This window comes from Rhopilema esculentum, chromosome 20, assembly GCF_057945365.1.
Source record: "Rhopilema esculentum isolate cy_ngs chromosome 20, ASM5794536v1, whole genome shotgun sequence".
NCBI lineage: Eukaryota > Metazoa > Cnidaria > Scyphozoa > Rhizostomeae > Rhizostomatidae > Rhopilema > Rhopilema esculentum.
The window spans coordinates 12,339,151-12,361,991 of NC_142834.1; the positions used below are offsets into that span (position 1 = coordinate 12,339,151).

At 35.4% G+C, this 22,841-nt stretch overlaps 2 protein-coding genes across 2 annotated transcripts; both read left to right on the plus strand.

Moving 5' to 3' along the window:
• Positions 1-253: 253 nt before the first annotated feature.
• Positions 254-3,671, plus strand: LOC135687820 (melanopsin). The gene is made up of 2 exons (XM_065204487.2): positions 254-1,485; positions 2,320-3,671. Exons 1-2 carry the CDS (start codon positions 739-741, stop codon positions 2,620-2,622), a joined length of 1,050 nt encoding a protein of 349 aa, XP_065060559.2. The 5' UTR covers positions 254-738; the 3' UTR covers positions 2,623-3,671.
• Positions 3,672-5,122: 1,451 nt separating this feature from the next.
• Positions 5,123-20,349, plus strand: LOC135687826 (snurportin-1). Its single transcript, XM_065204494.2, has 10 exons — positions 5,123-5,514; positions 9,754-9,834; positions 12,523-12,616; positions 13,000-13,041; positions 13,534-13,638; positions 14,194-14,287; positions 15,762-15,859; positions 16,403-16,480; positions 17,143-17,223; positions 18,556-20,349. The coding sequence occupies exons 1-10, from the start codon at positions 5,432-5,434 to the stop codon at positions 18,811-18,813; spliced, it is 1,014 nt and encodes a 337-aa protein (XP_065060566.2). The 5' UTR covers positions 5,123-5,431; the 3' UTR covers positions 18,814-20,349.
• Positions 20,350-22,841: the final 2,492 nt, after the last annotated feature.

Sequence of the window (22,841 nt, forward strand, 5' to 3'; positions counted from 1 at the left end):
ATAAACGACTTGCAAATTCAAAGACCACGGTTGGAAACTTAAAAAAAGGTTTTTCGTATGTCGGTGCAAAGGTCTGGAATGATACCCCAAACGACATAAGAAATATGGAAACCTTTTCAAACCAAAAATGAAAACCTACCTCTAATAAAGTAAAATCAATATATAAACCAGTTTTTATATTTGCCTTATTTTGTTTTGTATGCAAATACTCTATTATATCTAAATACTATTTTTTGTTACTGAAGGAGTATCATGTTTATATAAAGTATTTGAAATATGAATTATATTTGGTCTTGAAATTGCAAAATACTACATATAACTCACAGAAACAAGCATCAAATTGAATCTTTTCACGTAAAATATGTCTCGATCTTCTAAATTCTTATCGGACTCCCCATCCCTACTTAGATTTGTTTGCGCTGTCCCTGACTTTGTGTCAGCGACTTTCATTCTGACACCAACAGATACGGTAAAGAGGCTTAAAAACACCTAAAAACAGAGTCGCTAGGGATGTTTGAAAATGCCATTAATTCTCAATTAATAGGTCGTACATCATTGTTCGCTGTTCTTTACTCATCCTCGATGAATTCAAGATACTGCAAAGAAAAGACAACTAAACCACAGAATTGTTCTAGACTTGAATATACAGTCTTACTCTTTGTGTTGACTACTGCTCTGTTCCTGATCAACCGCAAAAGTATCACAGCCTTGGTTACTTTAGTGCGTTAACACGGCAAAATGTCTGCTAATGGAACAACTGTTTCTACATGGCCCTACGAGCCAATTGATATTAATCAGGGTATAATACTTTTTCTTCTGGCGTTTGCTGGGGTGGTTGCAAATGTTGTTGCATTCTGTGCAACACTGCAGCTCCCTAGAGCTCTGCAGTCATCGATTAATACATTTGTACTCGCGTTGTCTTCAGTGGATCTTCTATGCCTTGTCCTGGCACCGTTACCAACATTCATATGCTACGTCACGCGGTCCTGGGTTGGTGGACAACACATGTGCAAGTTTCAAGGCTGCATATCAATTTTTGCAGCTTTTGCGTCAGGTTGCTTTGCCACCGCAATGGCCATCGATCGTCACGCGGCAGTTTGTAGGCCGTTTGCTTACAAGAATTTTCTCACGCAGAGGTGGCCTTTGCGTGTAACCATCTCTATTTTGCTTGGTTCTTTAATTATTGCAGTATTGCCATTGATTGGGTTTGGTGACTTTGTGCGAAATCTCACTGGAACATATTGTGGTTTAGACTGGTTTGCTTCAGCTCCACTTAGCAGGACTTACGCAATCATGTTTGCCTGCATGGGAATTTCTCTGATTCTTGCTGTGGTTTTCGCCAATACGAGCATTGCAGTCAAAGTTTGCCAACGGACCAGAAAGAACTCTTTTCACAGAACGCAAGAGAATTCCCCTGAAAAAAAGTTAACGAGGACAGTCGTGGTTGTTTCTGTACTTTTTGTAATCTGCTGGCTTCCTTATATGGTAAGATTCGAGCCATTTCCACAATTTCATGAAAGAGTTCTTGTCTAAAAAGTGTCGGTTTTTTATGAAACTGTTGCTTTACATCTGTGAGATATTCTTAACGTTCTAAAAGGGTAATTCTTAGACAGAAGAGGAGAAAAGAGACTCTGTCTATCAATCCCAACTTTACTGTGATATCCAAAGAACGGGAATAAAAGAATGACAAAATGGCGTTCTTGAGCTTTGACATCCAAACGATTTTATGATAGTAATATATTAAATATTATTAGATGTTATCAGGTGAATCATGTTAATTACATTCAATGGAAGGTTCCATCGACATATACACTACTTAACCAAACACACTACTTACAGTGCCGTTGGAATGAATTTCATATTGGGGGGAGGGTCTGCCCATTCTATTGCTTCCCATTCAGTACACTGTTGTAAAGGAAAAATACTACAGGATGACAATTATTGGGGGCACCAGCCCCCAAGCCTCCCGATTCCCACGGCCCTGATTACAAGATTACTTTTCTACAGCACTACCTAAAACGTTACCCCCAGGGAGCAAATGACGGTCTTCCGTGCGGACTCAGGTTAGGTACTTAAAGGTGGGCATGAAGTTTGAATAAGAAACTTTTAATCTTCCTTTTCTTTTATTTTCCAATAAGTGCTCCTTTCCAAATGAGGCGTTTTCAAGGGCATCGTCAAAATTGGGGACGTTTACATGAAATAATAAAAAATTTTAAACATTATCTTGTATATTTTACCTTTAAGAGATGCGTGTTATTATGTTGCTAGCCCTAAACAAATCCTAACATAACCAATATTAAATTGAAAACTGTTTTCAAGGTTCGTATCATATGCAATCAAGCTGGGTGGTGGAGAGATCCTTGGGTTGACGTTCAAGTATCAAGATTGATGTTGCTCAACTTCGCACTCGACCCATTTCTATACACATTATCGAGAGCTCAGTGCAGAGAGATTGTTGGAGGATGGTTGGGTTATTGTTGCACACCTTGTATGAATGCCCTTAAGAAAACAGGAGACGTCAAAAGAAGCACGCAGGATTCTTCGACAGTACCTCCATTTACGGTTAGCAATAACGAGGCCTATCAATGCACAGAGACAAGCCTCACAGATCTATCAAGATGACAATCATCAAGAGATTCTATCGATTGTGACTCAGATACACCTTCGTGTATATTCTGTAATTACTGAAAGTCTTTAAGGCAGTCGTCACTCTGAAAAGGGTTTTCTCAGTATGGTAGCATACAGTAAGCTTTTAGAAAGGCTTTCTCAAATTAGTTACAATTATTTGAGTATGATTATGCTATGATTACGCAAATACCCCATCGTGAAACGAAAAGTCAACGAGGGAGATTAGTAATTGTAGTATCTATGAGTGTAGCGTTTAGGGGGGGGGGGGGGGGAACTTGCTTAGTATGGGTCTTACTCAAATTTTGTTGATTCATGCCCGAATGGGCCTGATCTTCGATAAATTTTCCTGATTTAGGGGGAGGAGGAGGGCTGCCCCTATTTCACCTACACCTATGTTTACATTGCGTGGTTCTTGAACATTTTGCTGAAGGCAAAAATCTAGAAATTCATCCGTCAATAATCTCCAATAATTCTGTAACAATAGTCTTGTATACCAAACCGATAGAGATGCGAAAACTCTAAGACCTACAGGCTTGGTTTGGAGAAATCTTTTCACCAAATAAGAGGAAGATTTTGTTTACAAAAACAAAATTCTTTATCTTTGTTCTCAGTTCATTGTAGAAATTAAATTACTAATAATACAAATCATCTTACTAAATGGCAAATCATCTTTCTTGATTTTAGTTCAACCTTTGCAAAATTTTTGCGCAAGAATATTTCCATTTCCTGTGTTATTCATCTCACAAAAGTCACGTTGGTGTCCAGGGTTAATGTAGATTTCTCATTGTAGATTGTTAAACATGGTGTAAATGGTAGGAATGCTTAAATATTAAAGCACGATATTTAGTGTTTTAATTATTTTCTAATATTTGAAACATAGCCCTTTGGTTACCTTCTCCGTATTAAATGTTAGCTTTGCTATGAATGAATCTTAACTATAAAACTATGAATCTTTTGAAAGCTATGCTTATATAAAAACTACTTGGCGTATTTGCTTAGGCATCCTACAGCCGTTTTCTTGATTCTTTGAATCACTTTGTTAACTTTCAAATTGATATAGTTTTCTCGTTCTTTGTTTTTTGTGAATACATTCGAGCAAGATAAAGTTGCCAAAAGTTAAGTCAATGAAAGTATTCCTCGAACTTTTCTCAAAATGGTCAGTGACTACACAGCATTGGGTATGATAACTTTTTATGACCAGTAACTACTCATCGATCCACCATGGAGTAGTTACCTGGAAATTTCCTGGTTCAGTGCAGTACTTTGCTGGTTCAAAAGAACCATTTAGTATTCTAATGTACTTTTCATCCTAAATAAAAAAAATGAATATCTGATGGTGGTTAAAGGTAAGTAAAAATTTACATTCAGATGCTGAACCATAAGAACGCGAGAGAATGATTGGTACGTTTCTTTAGTAAGTCTGTGATCGCTCAAATCTCACCTTTTTAACAAAGGGCAATAAGTGACTGCTCATCTCTCACCCAGAGAGAAAATAAAACCCTTCTATCCATGAGCCAAATCTTGATTCAAATTTTTGGAACGAAAAACAGAAACAAATTTGAACATAGTGTAATAGAGCTAGAGTTTTGTCAGCTAGTATGTAATAGATTTATTTAGCAGTTGCACTTTGTTTTGTTTACGTATCTACTTTGTATATTACGTAGATTATTAGGATATCCTCCTTGTATTTTAAATGTTCTGTCTTCGCGACACAGCACCACGCAGTTTTATACAGCATTCCATTCTTTTGCGTAAGATTACCCCTCATTAGGATTACATCGTGTTGCATAGTCATTGGGTAACATTTTATGCTTAGTTGTGCTTTTCTGTTATTTCCTGGTACGTATAAATATATGTAGTTAGTTAGATTCGGGGAGATTCGGAGAGAAATTCAGAAGGTATAGACAGGTAAGGTTAAACATCAGAAGGAAGCTAACCGTATCGCCCAAGAGGCTCGCGAAAGCTCTTGCAGCCCAGTTTGCATTTAGGACAGGCAGTGCTTGAGAAAGACTGCGCTGTACCTCGTTATATATTTCGTCAGATTGTTATATATCTTAAGTATTAGAGTTCGCGGAGAACCGTCGTTGTTTATGTGAGCTGTTTAGATTAAAGTTTAGCCTTGGGATGTTATAAGATGGAAATGGAAAGGAAACGTATAGCCGCTCGCAAGAAGCCGTAATTCTTTAAAGTATCAGTCTTCCGATTACTCTCGCGATTTTAAACTTCTATTTTACAATAGATAAAGCGTAACTTTTAGCTAACGAAATTAAGAAATTCGAAAAATGCGTGCAAAGTTATTGTCACGATTTATTGAATTTAAAGATTTATTGAATTTATTTCTTACAATTGAATTTTTAATTTGTTAAACGTGTTACAAGATAAATCATTATTTTAAACAAGTTTTAATGAAATTTTTTAATTATCAGGGTTCAGCCTCAGAGAGATTTGTGTGTGTGGCGAAATCAAGTTATGGGCAATTGCAATTGGTAGCATGTACAGGACACACACTCATTGAGGGGTAAATCTGCCACCTGTACCTGTATCAAATCTTTTTCAGTATATCACACTGTTTCATCATGTTCGATGCCTTTATCGTTATCGTGTTTTGCAACTAAATTATTGAAAACCCCAATTAGTCGAAGGCCTGGAACCGCTGTTTTCCGTTTCTGATTCTGGAACATTTCCAAGAATTTTTTATTTGAACTCGTTTTGAATTCGAGGCACAAATTTCAATGGCGGGATAGTGATGTTTATCGTACTTTGTTCGTTGCGTTTTTGAAGCACTAAATTCTAGAAATTGGAAATGGAAGAAAGACTGCTGGCAGCTTTTTCTTCAGATCTTAAAGTATCAGACGAGAAGAATGACACTTCGGCACCACATCCTCGGTAGTTAAACAATTTCATAGCTCTGTTTGCTTTAGCTCGCTCATGAGCTGAGCTCAGCTTTGCTGATTTATTTTGCTTTAAGCAACGTTACAGATTTATTTATCTATTTTATCCTGAGTTTGTTCACTACTTGTAAAATCTGAATTCATCCAGAACGGTGAAACTTAATTATGCTATTTTCCGTTCAAATACACTCATTTTAAAAGAACCAGAGAAATTCTACGCTGCCCAAGGGTGTTTAAATTCGAGTGTCAAATGTTTTCAATGTTGTTCTTATTTCAAAATTGATTTCTCTAAAACTTCAATATCACTGTTGATTAGCTGTTACGTGTGCATTTTTAACTAGTCATGTTCTTACTTTTTTTTACTATTTGGTCAAATGAGCCTTGTTGTTTTAATAAAGAAAGTGTATGTGGAGAGAGTTTTTGTTAATCTACGGTTTTTTTATTCAAAGAACCCAATCAATTTTTTGATTATCTCTTTTGTTACCACAAATAAAAGCTACTTTTGCAAAAAAATTTTGTTTTCAATAAACTGCTTTTTATGCATGTTGTTATTCATATTCATATACAGTAGACTCAGGCCAGATTGGATTTTTTGCCTTGCGCAGCACAGGATTGTTCTGTAACTGTAAAACGTATCTTATAGGTAATAATTGACTCTTTTAATGAAATTTGAATTTTAAGAACGTCAGAGTCTTAGATCATGTAGCTGAATGCTTTTTACCTTTAAAATATATTTTGCCAACATTTTCAAAATTGTGTTCGATTTAACTTTGGTTTTTTTGTCCCCTCTGATATTTTTCTTTTTTTCTGGAGTAAAAATTCTAAATGCCTTTCTAATTCCAAAGTACCGAAATAGGAAATGCTTTATTTAATCAATTGATCGTTCTATAGCATTTAACTAACTGTTTTTTAATTTGTTTCCCTTCCCCCATCTTACACACTGTTATGCTAAGATTATTCGAAAACCTTGCAAGACATTTCCTTTTTCATGTCAACAGATAAAACTATGGAACCTAGTTATGAAAACCTTAAGAATATTGCCTTGAATTTTCCCCCGGTAAAATCTATTTGAGGTGCTGTTTCTGGCCATTCCTAAATTAATATAACCTAAAATTTTTCTTGCCACCAACCATGTGGCAGCCTTTACTAAATATGTTTAAATACATAAAATTAACTAACAAAGACTAACAAAGAGCAACGTTCTAGCTCCAAAATAGCATAAAACAATCTTCTGACTCAGCCTGGTACAAGAAACATAAAGTAACCAATGTTTATGAAAACTATATTTTAGATATATGCCAAGGTAGATAAGATAGGCAGACACAAAATAATTGGCCTGTCTATCTTATCACTAACTTGGCCTGGTAAAAATGAGATTTGAGTTTGATTTTGAGCAACCTTTCAACACAAGGTACATAAAAGTTGAAAACAAAATTTCCCCCAAAGAAAATCTATATGTTTTTCTGGCCTGGCACTTGAAATAATTAAGAACCCCTTGTCTAGGTCATCATTACTTTTTGCATGTGTACACACGAGCCTGGATTTTGTACACTCATATGCCAAAAATCAGCAAACATGTGAAGGATATTTTTATCATTTCTGGGATTAAAATACACATGGGACAGGATGATCTAATTTATTACCATGCACAAAATTTTCAAAATTTGAGCAGATTTTGGTTTACAGGAACTTTTCTCACCTGGTTGGGTCCCCATAATTCTTATTTTTGGGAATTATGAAAAATGTTTATCTTTGCTTCATTGTTTTTATCACCATAATTGATGCTACTAATGTTTTTCTCTGAAATGTATAACCAAACATTACATAATGTGTTTTTATGGTAATTAGTCTCAGCAGCACATGGTAATTAATCTTTATATGTGCTATTTGCAAATGGGCAATTTTCATGGACATGAACCAGATTTCCCATGCATCTTTCAAAGATTCCAATCTGGAAATCAGGTTATAGTTACACCAAATGTTGATTTATAAGCCAGGGTGGAATCCATGCAAAGCTCTTGTCAGATATATACCAACATTGGATATCAATGGTGCAAGCTACATGGATTCCACACTGGTTTAAGGCTGTGACAGTAAGTGGCGTATGACTGTAAATGGAGTTTAACTGAATAGTTTTTTGTATTGTTGCTTTAAGCTGAGTCTGGTTACTATTGCTGGAAAACTTAATTGGGAAATTCATTTGTTAATTCTTAACCAGCAAAGTAACCCATTGGTCTCCAAACTTCCATCCTACATCAAAGACACCTCATATTTCCTTAACAAACTCTGCTCAATTTCTGCAATTCCCAATGACTCTCTCCTCATCACCTTCGATGTATCATCCATTTACACCAATATTCCTCACACATAAGGCATCAAAGCTTCCAGGGTACACCCCAAAAAACGCACATTTAAAACTCCCCCAACATAAACTATTTGCGAACTTATCAACATTATTTTGACAAAAAACAATTTTGAGTTTAACCGACAACACTTTCTACAGAAACATGGTCCAGCAATGGGCACAAGGATGGCACCACTCTATGCAAACCTTTTCATGGGGACCTTTGAATCTGATGCCCTAGAGAAAGCCCTGTACAAACCTCTTCTATGGTGGCGTTTCATTGACGATATTTTTATAATTTGGACACACGGACAAGACAAACTCACTAACTTCATCAATACACTTAACAACACCCATCCCACTATTAAATTCACCAGTGAACAATCTAAACAACCCATATATTTCCTTGACGTCACAATTTCCATTAACAAAAACAATACCCTCTCCAGAGATCTCTATGTCAAACCCATAGACACACACCAGTATCACAGAATAGGAATTCTGTGCCAGTATCTCCTCAGCACCTCCCCACACCCCAAAAACACCAAACAGTCAATCCCATACAGTCTTGCCCTACGACTACGACGGCTTGAAAGACGAAACATAACTACTACAATACTCGACAAAACGGGGTTACAAAACAAAACAGATACGCAAACAAATAAGGAAGGCTTCTAAAAAACGAGACAAGACTGCCTGAAAACCCCAAAACAACGAAAAAATCACAGAACACCATTTGTTGTCACCTACCACCCCTCTTTGCCACAACTATCTACCATCATCAAACAAAACATGAACATATTACAGAACTCTAAAACATGCAAAGAAGTCTTCCCTGACGTACCTTTACTTAGCTACCGCAGACCTAAAAACCTCCGGGATATACTGGTTCGTGCCAGAATAAAAAGTGGCACACCCAGTAATCCCAGAGGTACTTACAAATGCCACTGGCGACGTAACTGCATAACATGCCAACACATCACAGACGGTACTCTTACATTTAATTTTACTAACACTGACAAAAACTACGACATAGAAAAAGACTGGACTGCAACTCTAATAACGTTATTTACGCATTACAATGCAAGCGATGTTTAACAGACGAATTAAAGACAGATTTAACGAACACAGAGGAGACATTATCAACAAAAAAGTAGACAAGTCTGGTGTTTCAGAAAAATTCTGCAGCCAAGAACATACCATCAATGACCTTACAATAACACCATTACTGCAACTTAACGACAAACGAGAGAGTGTTCGACGAGCCAAAGAGCAATACCTCATTGGCTTGGCAAACACTCTCACACCGAAGGGCATGAACCGAACCACTCACCGTTAATCTTACAGCAAAAGACCATCATCATCGCCACTTTTTCTACTACCCATACATTACTATTTTACAATCATTATCATTACTCTCTATATATCATATCACTTCCTGTTATCATTTTCTTTTCTCTATTTCATTAATTTTTTTCATTTTTTACTACCATTGTCACTATCATCATCATTATTTAATACTTTCATAACTTTTTATTGTTATCACCACTACCCACCTTCATCACACTTTCATTTCACCACCACCACCCACACTCTCGCACTCACCACCCACCCCTCTTCCACATTCATTACCTATTTCTCTCCGCTGCACTGCATTCACACCATTCTACTTGAACCAATCCGACACCACCATCGCATCTTTAAAATTTGTAATTTTTTAGTTCGTTTACTTTTGCTCTGATGAAGGCCCGTATGCCGGGGCAAAATATTAGCCATCACTGATTTGTGTGTTTGTTGTTGTTTATTCTCGTCGCGTTGCGGTGTTCCTTACATACTGCTAAAGTATGATTATTTGGTATGAATAACTAAAGATTTCAATTTTATTCTTAGGCTTGGTCAGTACAAGTCTAAGACATCTGGTATTGATGGCCAAGAGTACAGACGTATACAAATGATGGAAAGGCAGAAGAGGTAAAATTATAAATGATGTTGTGTGTTGAGTACTGTTATTGCATATAATCAAGTCTGGCCATAACGTTTTTAAATTTAAGCTTTTTCGGCCTTTTCAGCCATCATGTCTATTTCCTGCTTGCTAGTTTTATGCACATGCTTTTGTAGTTTCTGTTGTTGAATCTTAAATGATTGTGACACAAGAAGAAAACACAAGTTCTTCCAAGACACACATGCAAAAATTTGTCTACACGCTACACTCCAAAAGCATCAACACTTCTAAACAACATCCCACAATAATCCCTTGCACAGCAAATACTAAACAATGTCGTCAAAGACAACAAGCAAAAATACCAAAGAAATACCCAAAGAACGGTGACAACACGCAACTCTCAAATGAAAACAAAAACTTAAAGTCAACTCTCCATGCACAAAACAGCTTTTGCCCTATTAACTGTTTTGTCATGCAACTAAGTAACAATTTTTGGGCTATAAAGGTTGATCAATATGGGCATATAGTGAAACAAGGTTGAGATTTCCTTCCGTATGACAGAGCTTAAGCATTTCCTATATGCTATCTCAACTCCTTTTACAATGATAACTTCAGCTCTGAGATGACTTTTCAGCCCAACAAGAGGTACTAACAGCCTGAAACTTATCATACACATCCATACCCTTACAGATCTATGGACTGTTTGTTTAACAAATGGCAACTCTGCTAGAACCAGTATAAACTTCATGATCTGTAAAATTGCATTTAAAACAGTTTTTATACAATCATAACAAAGAAACATTTTTATGGAATACTGTAATGCCTCGAATAAGCGCCTGGGCGCTTATTTAATTTTTGAGGCTCCAAGGTACGTGCTTATTTGAGGGTGGCGCTTAATCGAGGGGGGGGGCGCTTATTTAAAAAGTAGATTTGGGTGCAAATTGTGTTATTCATTAATCTTTCTTGTTGAATTGCTTTCCAATTATGTTTTCCGCGAAAGCGCCCAAAAGTTTGGTCCGCAAAAGTGCCCAGTTTATTTGAAACTACCATGGATTGGTAACACTTCCTTGCGATTCGAGAGTCAAATTAGGCAAGCCATAACTAAATGTTTCTTTGCTGTCAATCCTCGCATTGTTTACAGCACTAGGAGAGCCCTTCCATCCATTCAAAAGGATTGCGTTCCTACCAACCAAAAAAGTTCCGTCATTTATGAATTTACGTGCCAGTGTGATTCTGGCTACGTAGGACGCACAACCCAAAGATTGGGGGATAGGATAAAACAGCATGTTCCTTCCAACATAAGAAACAAAACTGTCCCTCAAAGAGAACAGCCTCCTCGATCTTGTAGGTCTAGAAACACTGTTAAAACAAGTGATTCTGCCATCGGTCAACATCTTTTAGACAACCCAGATTGTGCAAAACTCTATAATGACGACATGTTTCGGATAATTGGCAGAGCCCGGTCGTCCTTCCATCTAGCAGTTTTGGAGTCGATCTAAATAAAAACGAAAAAGCCGCCATTGTGTAGACAGAAGAAGTTCGTTTTCTCTCTTGGACTCCATTGGCTATTTTTCTTTAGGCTCGCGGCACTGATTGGTCAACTATACCGGTCTTGTGCTTGCGTTTTTCTTATTGGCCTATTTCGATCCACAACTGGGTATATATTTTTCATCGTGTTATTTCGGACCCTTATTCTGACGTTTTATGCTCTGAGGAGTGTCAGACGAAAAGCTCGTCTGATATGTCGTCGTGATTTAGTATGTCGTAAAATGTTTGCTTTTTTCAAAGCCATTTTCAAATTCTGTACCGCAAAAATTGTTCACAATTATGTTTTCGTTGAAAATTTGAATAAGCACCCATTTCTGAAGGTTGAAGGATGGGCGCTTATTCGAGGGGTGGGCGCTTATTCGAGGGGTGGGCGCTTATTCAAGGAGGCACTTATTCAATAACTTGACCTCTAGGGTGGGCGCTTATTCGAGGGAGGCTCTTATTTGAGCGGGCAGTTGTTTGAGGCGTTACGGTAGAGATGGGCAGCTGGTAGTAGTGACTATAAGCCAATATTCATCTGTTCAGATAGGAAAAGCAAACATTTGGGGATTTGTCCTATATTTAGAGATATATATAGATATTTATCATGAAAGTTTATGGTGATTGCCAGAAGTAAAATGACATCAGATCTGGTAGAAGTCAAGATGATTGATATATTTTCAGAACGTCTATGCTGTTAGCTCAGACCTGGGCATGATTCAGCCTGCAGGCCACATCTAGCCCTTTCAATGTTTCTGTCTAGCCTGGGACAGTGTGTGATCAATCAGGCTGTGAACTTATGTTGGAGTATTTTTCAACTTGACCTACACCACAGTTTTATAAATTTGTTAAAATATTTACATAATATCCATAACTTTCTAATTACCAGCAGCAGCTAAGATTTATCATAAATTTATTGGTTTTTACATTGGGTGAAAATGAATATTGTGCTTAAAAAATTATCGTTGGTTTGGCCCTCCAACACAGTTCTGGTTTTTCATGTTGCCCTTTACAAAACTAATTGACACCCCTGTGTTAGCTTCTTCTTTTTAGCAAAGTATGCAAAAATGTATTCAATTTTAACAAGCAAGTCATCATTTCCAATCTTAATTAGATCTGGGTCATTAATATTGTTGTCAGACTATTTTATCATGTTAATTAAAGAACTTAATATGTTATCATTTTATCAGGAGACGGTTCGATGCTTTAAACTACTCAAGAAAGCTTGTTGATGGGAAGCTTACTGCAGATGAACTTGATGTTTCAATGGATGTTGTTGGAGAAGTGAGTTTGCATTCCTACAACTGTATCTGCCGAAATTAATACTTTTAAAACATGAAGATTACTTATGACAAGCTCGACCTTCAGCCATTATCAAACCAGATCCAATTTTAATAGTTTGACTTCTCTAATGAGGTTATGATCATAAACGCATTAGATCTATTATCTTTCATATTTTTTTTATGAATTTTGTATTTTTATGTGTTTCTATATACTCTCAAATGCAATAGGCCTGCATAAAATTGTTAGACTTGGCATCCATTTTCAATTGATAGACTTCCAAAATTATTTTGTGAAAGGTAATATTTTAATGAACCTTAGTGGGCTGATATACGATTCAAAAATATTGTCAGGAAAGATTTGCTCATTATCTTGTTTGATTGCAGGAGAAGGAAACAGAGAAAAGATTCAATCCTTTTAAAAATCAGGTATTGTGTCTTTTTTCTTTTTTATTCCTTTTCTTTACTAACAAGAAGAATGGTCACACTCTTTTTACTTTCTGAAAGGGTGTTTTGCAAGCAGGGATCACCTGTGCTACCAAAAGGAACTGCCCATGACAAACATTTTCTTGCAACATTTGGGTTGAGAGGATTCTTTGTATAGGTTTTAGATTGGAAATGGCTTTCTGTAATCTGCAGATCTGGGGGAGGGAAGTGTTAGGATTTTGTTTTATTTGCACAAGGGTTTGCAACCAAAACTTCTATTATTTAGATCCTCTTTCTCTCAGATCCTCTTTCTAAGGCAACAATATATCAGTGTGTACATGATTGAAAGATTCTTCATTTTGATCAAACGTTCCGTTTTGTAGCTCATGTTATCAGAATACTTTGCAAGTTGTTATATCTCTCAGACACCCCTCCCAAGGCAGCAATATATCAATGAACTGATTCTTCATTTTGATCAGACGTTCTATTTTGTAGCTCATGTTATCAGAATGGCTTGTGGAAGTGCCCCCTGATTTGGAAGAGGAGTGGTTGATGACAGTTTGTCCAGTTGGAAAAAGATGCCTTATCGTTGCAAATAGGGTACCTAAAACTTTCTGCAGCCTTGAATCATATTCTAGAACTGTACCATCTTCTAGGGTACTACTGGATTATATATAAAAGCTCACCTTTCATGCACTTTTGTCCTTGGACCAAGGACCGAGATTCGGGGGGGGGGGGGGCATTGACCTGGATATGCAGCTTTCGCATCCGAATGCAGGTCTGGGATTTTACAGACAAGGGGTAAAACTTTAAAAACTTAAAACTTTAAGTAGCATAAGTAAAATACTTTTATTTTGTAAAATTTGACTGTTGTTGCACTTATTTGTCAGGGCTGCCCCCCTCCTCAAACAAAAGTTGTATCTCGGTTTTTGCCTTAGACGATTGCAGAGTCTTGCATTGTTTAATCAAGCATCTTGATACAAAGCCTTTGACAAGCGAAAATTTTATAGTTTTCCCTTCTAATTTTCTGAAGACAACGAAATATTAAGCTCTTGACACCATAAAATCTATAAATAGAACTAGAAAGTGGAAAGATAGCATATTGAACATACGGTTAATTTCCCTTCGTGTTTTTGTATCAGTATTTTCTAACAGGGCACTACATCAGTTTACACGAAGAGTGGATTCTGCATTAACAGATTCCCATCACTTCTTCCAGGTGGATCTCGGAAAACAGTAAAACCAGGAGGTAAGCGCCTGAAAATGCCAGTTAAATAGTTGTGATGAATATTGCTAAATGATAGCTAGCCCTTCCGAATCCTTATTGATGCTAATATAGTATATAGTATATAGTATATAGTATATACTATAAAGTTTATAGTATTTAGTATAGAGTGTATAGTATATAGTATAAAGTATATGGTATATAGTATAAAGTATATAATATATAGTATAAAGTATAAAGTATATGGTATATAATATATAGTATATAGTTTATAGTATATAGTATATAGTATAAAGAATATGATGGAGAAATTTGGGAAATTAAAGACTTCAAGAGTTAAAGAACTCGAAATTCTGTCAATTCAAAAGAAAATTTTTTATCAATGAAGACATAACTACACAAAAATAATACAGCTTTTTGTATCGTATGCAGCGTAAAAAGACATCTGGTCTTAGTGTTTACGACACTTATAATGCTTCACTACAATTTAGCCACATAGATATGTATTTTGGAAATACGTGGTTTTGGTTGAACTCCTCCGTGCAAGTAAACTCTACGTTTTGCCGGGCAGTAAAAAAATTTTTCCCGGTATACATCAACACTTAAAGTCTCTTCTTGTTGTTGTTGCCAGCTAGCTTGAATCTCAAAATAACATATAGTCGCTAAACATGTATGCTCGCTATATGCTTATTCTTGTTTTAGCATTTTTTCAATATAACATTTTGCCCAATCTATTTGAAAATATTTTGCTCCATGTTATGCCAATTTAAAAACTAGATTTCCAAATGCTTTTAACTTCTCTTGAATTTCCAATGCAATAATTCATTTGTTCTTGAGTCTTAATGTTAATTGATTGATTAATCATTGTTTTCATCCTTTTCTGGTATCTGTAATTTTGTTGGTGTTGCGTTGGTATGTCTCAATACGAGTATCAATACCTATTGGAAACTTCTTGACCTTCCTAATCAAAATTTTACATGATTGTCACAAAACGTCGAATTTTTCTCACAGCATAACATCTAACCGTACGATAAATGCGGAAATATCATTATAGTCTATTTCTCAGCTTTATGTTGGTATTAATTGTATATCGTACCAACAAACGCAATAACTGTGGCTTTTTACCTATGTTTGCATTTGCACCTAGTTCCTAACTGTTTTGACCCACAAAACATGATGAAATTTGTAAATTTGAAGCCTGATATAGTGCTGCTATGACACATCCTATAGTGCATGTGACAGAGTTTTGTACAATCTATGGTATTGATTTAAACCTTATCTTACTCCTCGTTCTCCAGATATCAGCTTCTAATTTTGACCCGTGTGCGTCACCAAATGTTTGTTCTTATTAGTTTGCGATATTGTATCAAGATTCAAAGGTACAATTTTCTTTGTATTTTTAATGAAGGAAATCAGGAGGACCCACGTTTAACTGGCCAGGTGTTTTGTTATTTGTTCAAGGAGATTTTGCTTAGTGATAATGCTGTTATTTTTGCAGAATACAGTATATTGGATTGTGTATATAATGAAGGAGAACGGACTTTTTATGTTATCGATTTGACCTGTTGGAAAGGACATCCAGTCTATGATAGCGAGGTAATTTCAATAGGACGCTTTTAATAAGTTGAATGGATATAGCAGATTAAATCTGCGTATCTCTAGTTTTGATTGCAACGATAAATTCAGAAGTCGTCTTTTTCAGCCATGTCACATTTGAATTCTAATGGAATAATAGAAGACAAATTTAATTAAACATTTTTCCTATTTATTATACCTTAGTGTATGTTGTACGGTTAAGCTGCCCATCGACCTTAGGCATAAATGAATGCTATTAGAAAATAAGCCTGGCTGTGTTGATTATTATTTCAAAATAGGATTTCACTCAAGCTTTGTTTTGTTGAGAAATTTGAAAATTTAATGTTGTTGGTTCTTTGGAAGATTTTTCTTAGAGATGTAGATATGGTGAACTATGTGTAACTTAATCGATGCCTAACCACCCTTCCTAAAAGGATTTCCATTATGGGCACTCCTGGCTCAAGTACATCTTTAAGATAATTACTCACTTTTATTTAATAGAAAGTCTATAGTAAGTTTGCCAAATTATATTAAAATTATATTAAAAAGTATTTTCATGCACAGACCGAATTTCGATTTTACTGGCTCAAGACGAAGTTTGAAGATGAGAAAGAACTATCAACAAGGTCCCGTGTGAATCCGGTAAGACACTTGAATACTTTGAATGTGATTTGCTGTTTCTTCCTTTGTTGAAGTGCCAATAAAAACGGACAAGAGGCTTTCTCGTGCTCGTGTGCTCATTTGTTTTATAGAATACCACCTTCTACTTCTTTTCCTTCTTTCATACTCTCCTTTCACCTCCCCTTTCCCCACCCTTTTTATTCCTCTATCCCCCGTACTCTCTCCCATTCCGTTTCACCCAGATTTTATTGTCAAATTTTTCGTAGGAAACGCCCAGTTTTGTTTGATATCTCCAAGTTCTTGAATTTCTCCAAGTATACATTCTAGAGTCGGTATATTTTGCTATAGTAATAACTTTTCATCACCGTGAATAATAATTTGCAAATTGGCTAGACTTAGAACTTGGCTAGAAATATTTGTTATGTTTCTGGTTTGAAGAAATTTTTTACGCCGTGGAGATAAATAATTATTCATGCATTGTAGGCTATCGATACCTTTCACCATAGGCAGGTTGGGTTTACAGTGTGATGAAACTTTTGTTACCTTAACTTACTTAGTCTTACCGTAAGTTGTGCAAGAAAAGCTAGACCATTGATGCCATGGGTACCATATAGTAGTTTATTTGTTTTCATGCTTAGCACATTAATAGCCCATCTTCCTGACTATTCTTGTGTTTCGTGCAGTATATCTTCAAGCCCGCACCGTGCTGCAGTTGCAAAATCAGCGATATTCAGCAGGCTGTTGCCTTCTCTTATTCCTTCAAGGTTGGTGAAATTCTTAAATCCCAGCGAGACAATACTATACTATGTACTATTTACTATTTACCATATACTATATACTATATACTATATACTATATACTATATACTATATACTATATACTATATACTATATACTATATACTTTATACTTTATACTTTATACTATATACTATACTATACTATTCTATACTATACTATACTATACAATATTATACTATATACTATATACTATATACTATACACTATATACTATATACTATACTATTCTATACTATTCTATACTATTCCATACTATACTATACTATACTATACTATACTATACTATACTATACTATACTATACTATACTATACTATACTATACTATACTATACTATACTATACTATACTATACTATACTATACTATACTATACTCTACTATACTATACTATACTATACTATACTATACTATACTATACTTTACTATACTATACTATACTATACTATACTATACTATACTATACTATACTATACTATACTATACTATACTATACTATACTATACTATACTATACTAATACTAAGCCTACATTGATTAAGGCTGTAGTTGATGATTTCTTAACAATGATAACAAACATACATCACTTGGCTTAAAAGAGTTGGAGTATTATATTCTTAACTCGTCAAGTGTTCTAATCAGATATGAAACTTTCAGTATGTTTTATGAAGGAGGTCATGCTTTATTGTTTTTAAAACTAATGAGATGTAGTCAAAATGTCATTCAGAAACTGTACAATTTATAATCACTTTACATGAAAGGCGCCCTTTCCTCTAATTTCTTACAGCTGAAGGTATTTTTAAATTCTAAATCATATGCAATGCTTATATGAAGAAAGCCAGACGCGTTGCTTGGATGACAATTGATCTTTAGGATTAGGTACATTTACTTAAGATTATGCAATACCAAGTAAACCGTATTGAAAGTCGATGATATAATTCTAGATGTTGAATTCATCATGTGATCATTTATAATTCATACTTTAATTCCTTTATCTATAATTATCTTTAACTTTTCAAGTCAAAATATTTCTAATTGCTAACTTTGTTAATTAGCACATCTCCCCCTTTTTCAAGGTCAATTAATGTCCAAATTTTTGTCTTTTAATATCAGCTGCTTTTTTGTTCAAAAATTCCCATTTCCACTTTTTCCCTTGTTAGATAGCTCGCTCAATCTCAACTTGTTAGATAGCTTGCTTAATCTCAACCAAGGGTGTATTCATCTAACTAGGTGACCTAGCAAGTATTACTTTGAGACATCTTTTCTTTAGAATATTTTCTCCTAACTTTTCCGTTTTACAGATCGATGGACTTCTTTTCTATCATAAAAGAACTCATTATACACCAGGTCGAACTCCCTTAGTAGGGTGGCTGAAGCCTTCCATGCTACCAGATGTGCTTGGTATCCGGGTTCCAACTTTTATAACAGACAGTGTGCCTATAGTCAATAAACTGTCTTTTATGAAATCAACCGCCAGTGCATTGCCATTGAGCGAAGCAGTCTCTGCCAGTAACGGTAAAACACGGAATGATGCCTCTGATCAGCTGGATATGGAGTAGCTAGATAGGTCTGTTTTCACATCAGCGGAAGCTGGCTGGCGTGTGCAAGATTATGGACCCGATCGACCATTTTGTGCTGTAAAGTTTACCAGTGTACAGGTGGTGATGTTGCTTTTGAAGCTATCTGATGTTCTGTAACTTATAAAAAGTTTCTATAAAAGGGATGTATGCCACCTTGCAAAGATTTCAAAGAAAGAAGTTTCAAAGGATTCCCAAAAGGTATCTCTTGAGACTGTGCGGTACCCTCGAAATGAAAAGAGACAAATACGATACCAATATAAAGTATGCTCAAGCGAACTTTTCGTGTTGTTTCATACAAAAGGAAATTGGGAGCAAAAATTGATTTCCTATGTTTTTCTTTATTGCCTAGCGATAAAATTTTTGCTGATTAGTTCAATCCATTTGCAATTCTTTTCTTATTTTTCTCGCTGACTTAAGAAATTCATGTTGATACCCAATACCTGATTGATAATACCTTTTATGCCCTACCTATGAAAAATCACTTATTCTTGCAATTTTTGCATAGCTGCCCGAAAGCTATTCGAAAGCTTGATTAAAGAAGCTGTCCGCAGGAACCCAAAATAGGACCGCACCAAAAAATCATAAGATAGTTCATGTTTCTACGGTCGTGTTTTCCCCATAATAAACCTTCAGCAGACATACAGCGCTGTATTCTAACAACATTGTGAATATTATTTAAGTATCTGTGATTATTCAACATTGTGAACATTCCGTAAAATCCGCTCCTTTAAATATCAGTTGCCTAACTAAAAACTGTAAGTGAGTTACCTACGGTTCGGGAGAATACATTTGATTTGCTAACCTCGTTTTGGTAACTACCTCGTTTTCTTTGCTGCTGCCTGTCCAGTATCCCTCAGCTCCCCACGCCTGCAAAAGCAGATTTTTGGCTCGTCAATTATTTTAACAGAATACCTAGTTGATACCTGAGCTAAAAGTTTTGTTTACACACAAAAGATAATGACGAGACAAAAAAATTCGTTTGATGGCCTGCTTTTAAGCATCATCCCACTAAGTCAGATGGATGATGCTTAAAAGCAGTCAACATAATTCAACATTATTAAACAAGAGTCATTCATTTCTTAACAGAAACTTTGCTTTTACCTCCCTTAGTAGCTTTTGTCTAAATTGCATTAATCAATCCTTTTGATTAAAATCGGCTTTGCTTTCAAACTGGCTAACAAGTATCCCACTATGCATATGAAATTTAAGTTCGTAGATTTAGATTAAGCAGTTGAATTTCCACTTTTGACGTCATCAATTCAAGCTGTGTTGGTACCCGTAGTCTTGCTAGCCATATTGTGGTGTATGTTTAAATCGTATACTTTATATGCTTTAGAGATGTTGTGAGACGAAAATGTAAAGATAAAAGTTAGTTAAAAAAGAATTTTACAGTTTTAGTTTCTGACCGCAGGACATAAGATTATGTAGTTATGTTAAAATCACATTGATTTTTTAAGTTATTATAGAAATGGTATTTATCTGTATTTTTTTTAAAATAAAAGGTTAAAAATGTCACGTTCTAGATTTTCTGATTTAACCTGTTCAAGATATAACTAACCTCTTGGTGATAAGATCTTTGGAAAGTATAGAGATTGCGATAGTTGAAATTATGATACATGGGCATAAAAAAATCTTCTGATTTCAATTCAACATTATTATTTCACACGTAGTAGATTAGACAAGATTCTTGTCAAGGCTTTACAAAAAGTCCACAATAAGCATAGCTCTCATCTCAGTCTCCTAAAAACTACCTTCGGGTGCTAGGTAGAGACAAATGGAAAATGAAAATACAGGTCCGTTTCGTTATTAACTTTTTTGATTAATTCTTAGTTTTATTACCTTTATAAACAAAAGCGTTTAAGATCAATTCTAAGCACGTTGACGAAAGCATGTCTTTACCGCCCATGCACAAAAGAAACTTGCGACATAATATTATGATACTCATCCTTGAAACTTTGTACACCAACAGTCTAAATTTGGAATGAAAAGAGCGGTTTTTTCGGATACTTTTAATCGCCTTACCAATAGCCTCATTAAATCCCTCCGAGTGGTTCAGAAAAAGTTTTAAGCTAGCTTTAAGGATGGATCAAATTCCACCAGATTTCTTGTCCTCATTATTTTGAGAAAATTTTCATGCCGCTGGAAAAATATTTGTCGAATACAACTCCCTAGAACTGAAGAAGTTTTGCTAAAAGCGAAGCATTGGACTCATAATTTGTTTGTTGATTGACTTTTAGTAGCAAATGATATACAGTGGAATTCTGCCATTGCGATATTGGTAGAGACCAAGAAAGAAGTTCATGATAGCGAGTTTACGGTATAGAGAAGGAAGTTGATTTGAATAATTCTAAAAACAAGATAGTAACCATAAACCGTGATTCTATGGCGTAGGCAGGAATAATTAATGTGAGGGAAGAGAAATTTAGATTTTTCTGTAGAAATCTAAGAAGCGTTTTTCTAACAGATGACATAAAATAACTATATTTGAACTGAACTGAAACAGAAGTTAAACTCTTATCAATTAATTATTCAATGCCAAATGCAATAAATCATGCTACTAGATGATATTTGTGGTCTTCTCGTCTTAAAAAAGGCATCTTTAAGTACCATAAACTTGCTGAAAAATACTGTCAACCTGATTAAGCCGAAATCGTTCTATTCAGCTTTAAAAATTCTTCCTCAAAACTTTTCGCTTAGATGAAACAAACAGACAGATATGTTTCATTTCCAACAAATTAACTGTTAAACTTTACAGGGTCTTTTTCGCCCCCTCTGACCCTCCTTTATCAACGCCACTGGTGACAAGTTGACGAAAACCTATCCATTGGAAAAACTTAATTCTTTTACCAGCTTTATGTCAGCGATTTGCGGCATATTCAACTTGCTTTACCATATCGAAAAATTAGGAGTGTTGCTTCCGGTTTCGAGGTCAGAAGTAAAAAGTTCTAAAACTAGATTACACGCTTTTTCTATAAGACGACTTGGCTCCAGTTTCAGCTTGGCGTTTCTTGTATTTCGCATAAAGTCAGTCTTAAATGCTTCTTAATTTGATTCTTATTTTTTTGATGGAATCTCCTGTGCATAAGAGGGTCCAGGCATAACAATATTTGCTTATAACTTTCTGTTTTTCCTTTGCTATTCTTTCATTTTTCAGCTTTTGCTAGTGTATTATTTCTTAAATTTTGTAGAATTTTAGCCTGCCTTGTTTCTTATGTTGTTCTTATTTTTTGGGCCAATCTCAGCCTGATGTTTCTTATAAGGGTTTTTCTTGATATCGCACTCAAAGCGTGCATCGGTGATATCACACTCAAGAACACTAAATGTAGTCTTCTTGTTATTGTCAGCGCAAAAGCGGAGATAAAAGTTTCCTAGACATAGAATTGAGTACAGAATTTTCAGGTGTCTTTATGTGAATGTGATCGAACCGTCAACAAAAGTAAACAAACTGGAAATGTTTATAGTACAGCCTAAGATAAGTGAGTGATAAAGAAGCCATGTTTCGCTTTTCTTTGTCAAAATACGGTTAATAATGAAAGCTTTGTGAAGGATATTGCAAAATCTAGCGATATGATTTGACTTAATGGCTAAACTATTCAATTTTGTATTTTGCACCTGCATTGCCATTAGGACTTCAATAGGTTTGATGCTTGGAATCGCTTTGTTATGAAACATATTCATTTAAGAAACAGCTCAAGGAATCATACAAGCATGCCTTTATTGGATGAGCTTATGGGGGGCGGAGAACCCTTACTTAAACGCATAAAAAACTGTGTTGTACAGGAAGTCTGGCTACATTTTGCATACGTGGATTGAGCAGCTGTATAAAACAAAGATTGAGCAGCGGTAAAATACAGTTGACATCCGCTATCTCGACTGCCCGCTATCTCGAACATTCGCTATTTCGAACCATTTTCTGTTTCCCTTGGTTTTGCTATAGGGTTAAGTATAGAAAAAACGATCGCTATCTCGACTGCTCGCTATTTCGAATATTCGTTATGTCGAACCGT

What these genes read in the sequence shown, in the direction of transcription:
- LOC135687820 (XM_065204487.2), top strand. Translation starts at nt 739, where the DNA reads ATGTCTGCTAATGGAACAACTGTTTCTACATGGCCCTACGAGCCAATT. An exon ending in TCTGCTGGCTTCCTTATATG is followed by an intron (nt 1,486 to 2,319) that starts GTAAGATTCGAG and finishes ACTGTTTTCAAG; the next exon opens with GTTCGTATCATATGCAATCA.
- LOC135687826 (XM_065204494.2), top strand. Translation starts at nt 5,432, where the DNA reads ATGGAAGAAAGACTGCTGGCAGCTTTTTCTTCAGATCTTAAAGTATCA. An exon ending in ACTTCGGCACCACATCCTCG is followed by an intron (nt 5,515 to 9,753) that starts GTAGTTAAACAA and finishes TTTTATTCTTAG; the next exon opens with GCTTGGTCAGTACAAGTCTA. An exon ending in GCCTTATCGTTGCAAATAGG is followed by an intron (nt 13,639 to 14,193) that starts GTACCTAAAACT and finishes ATTTTCTAACAG; the next exon opens with GGCACTACATCAGTTTACAC.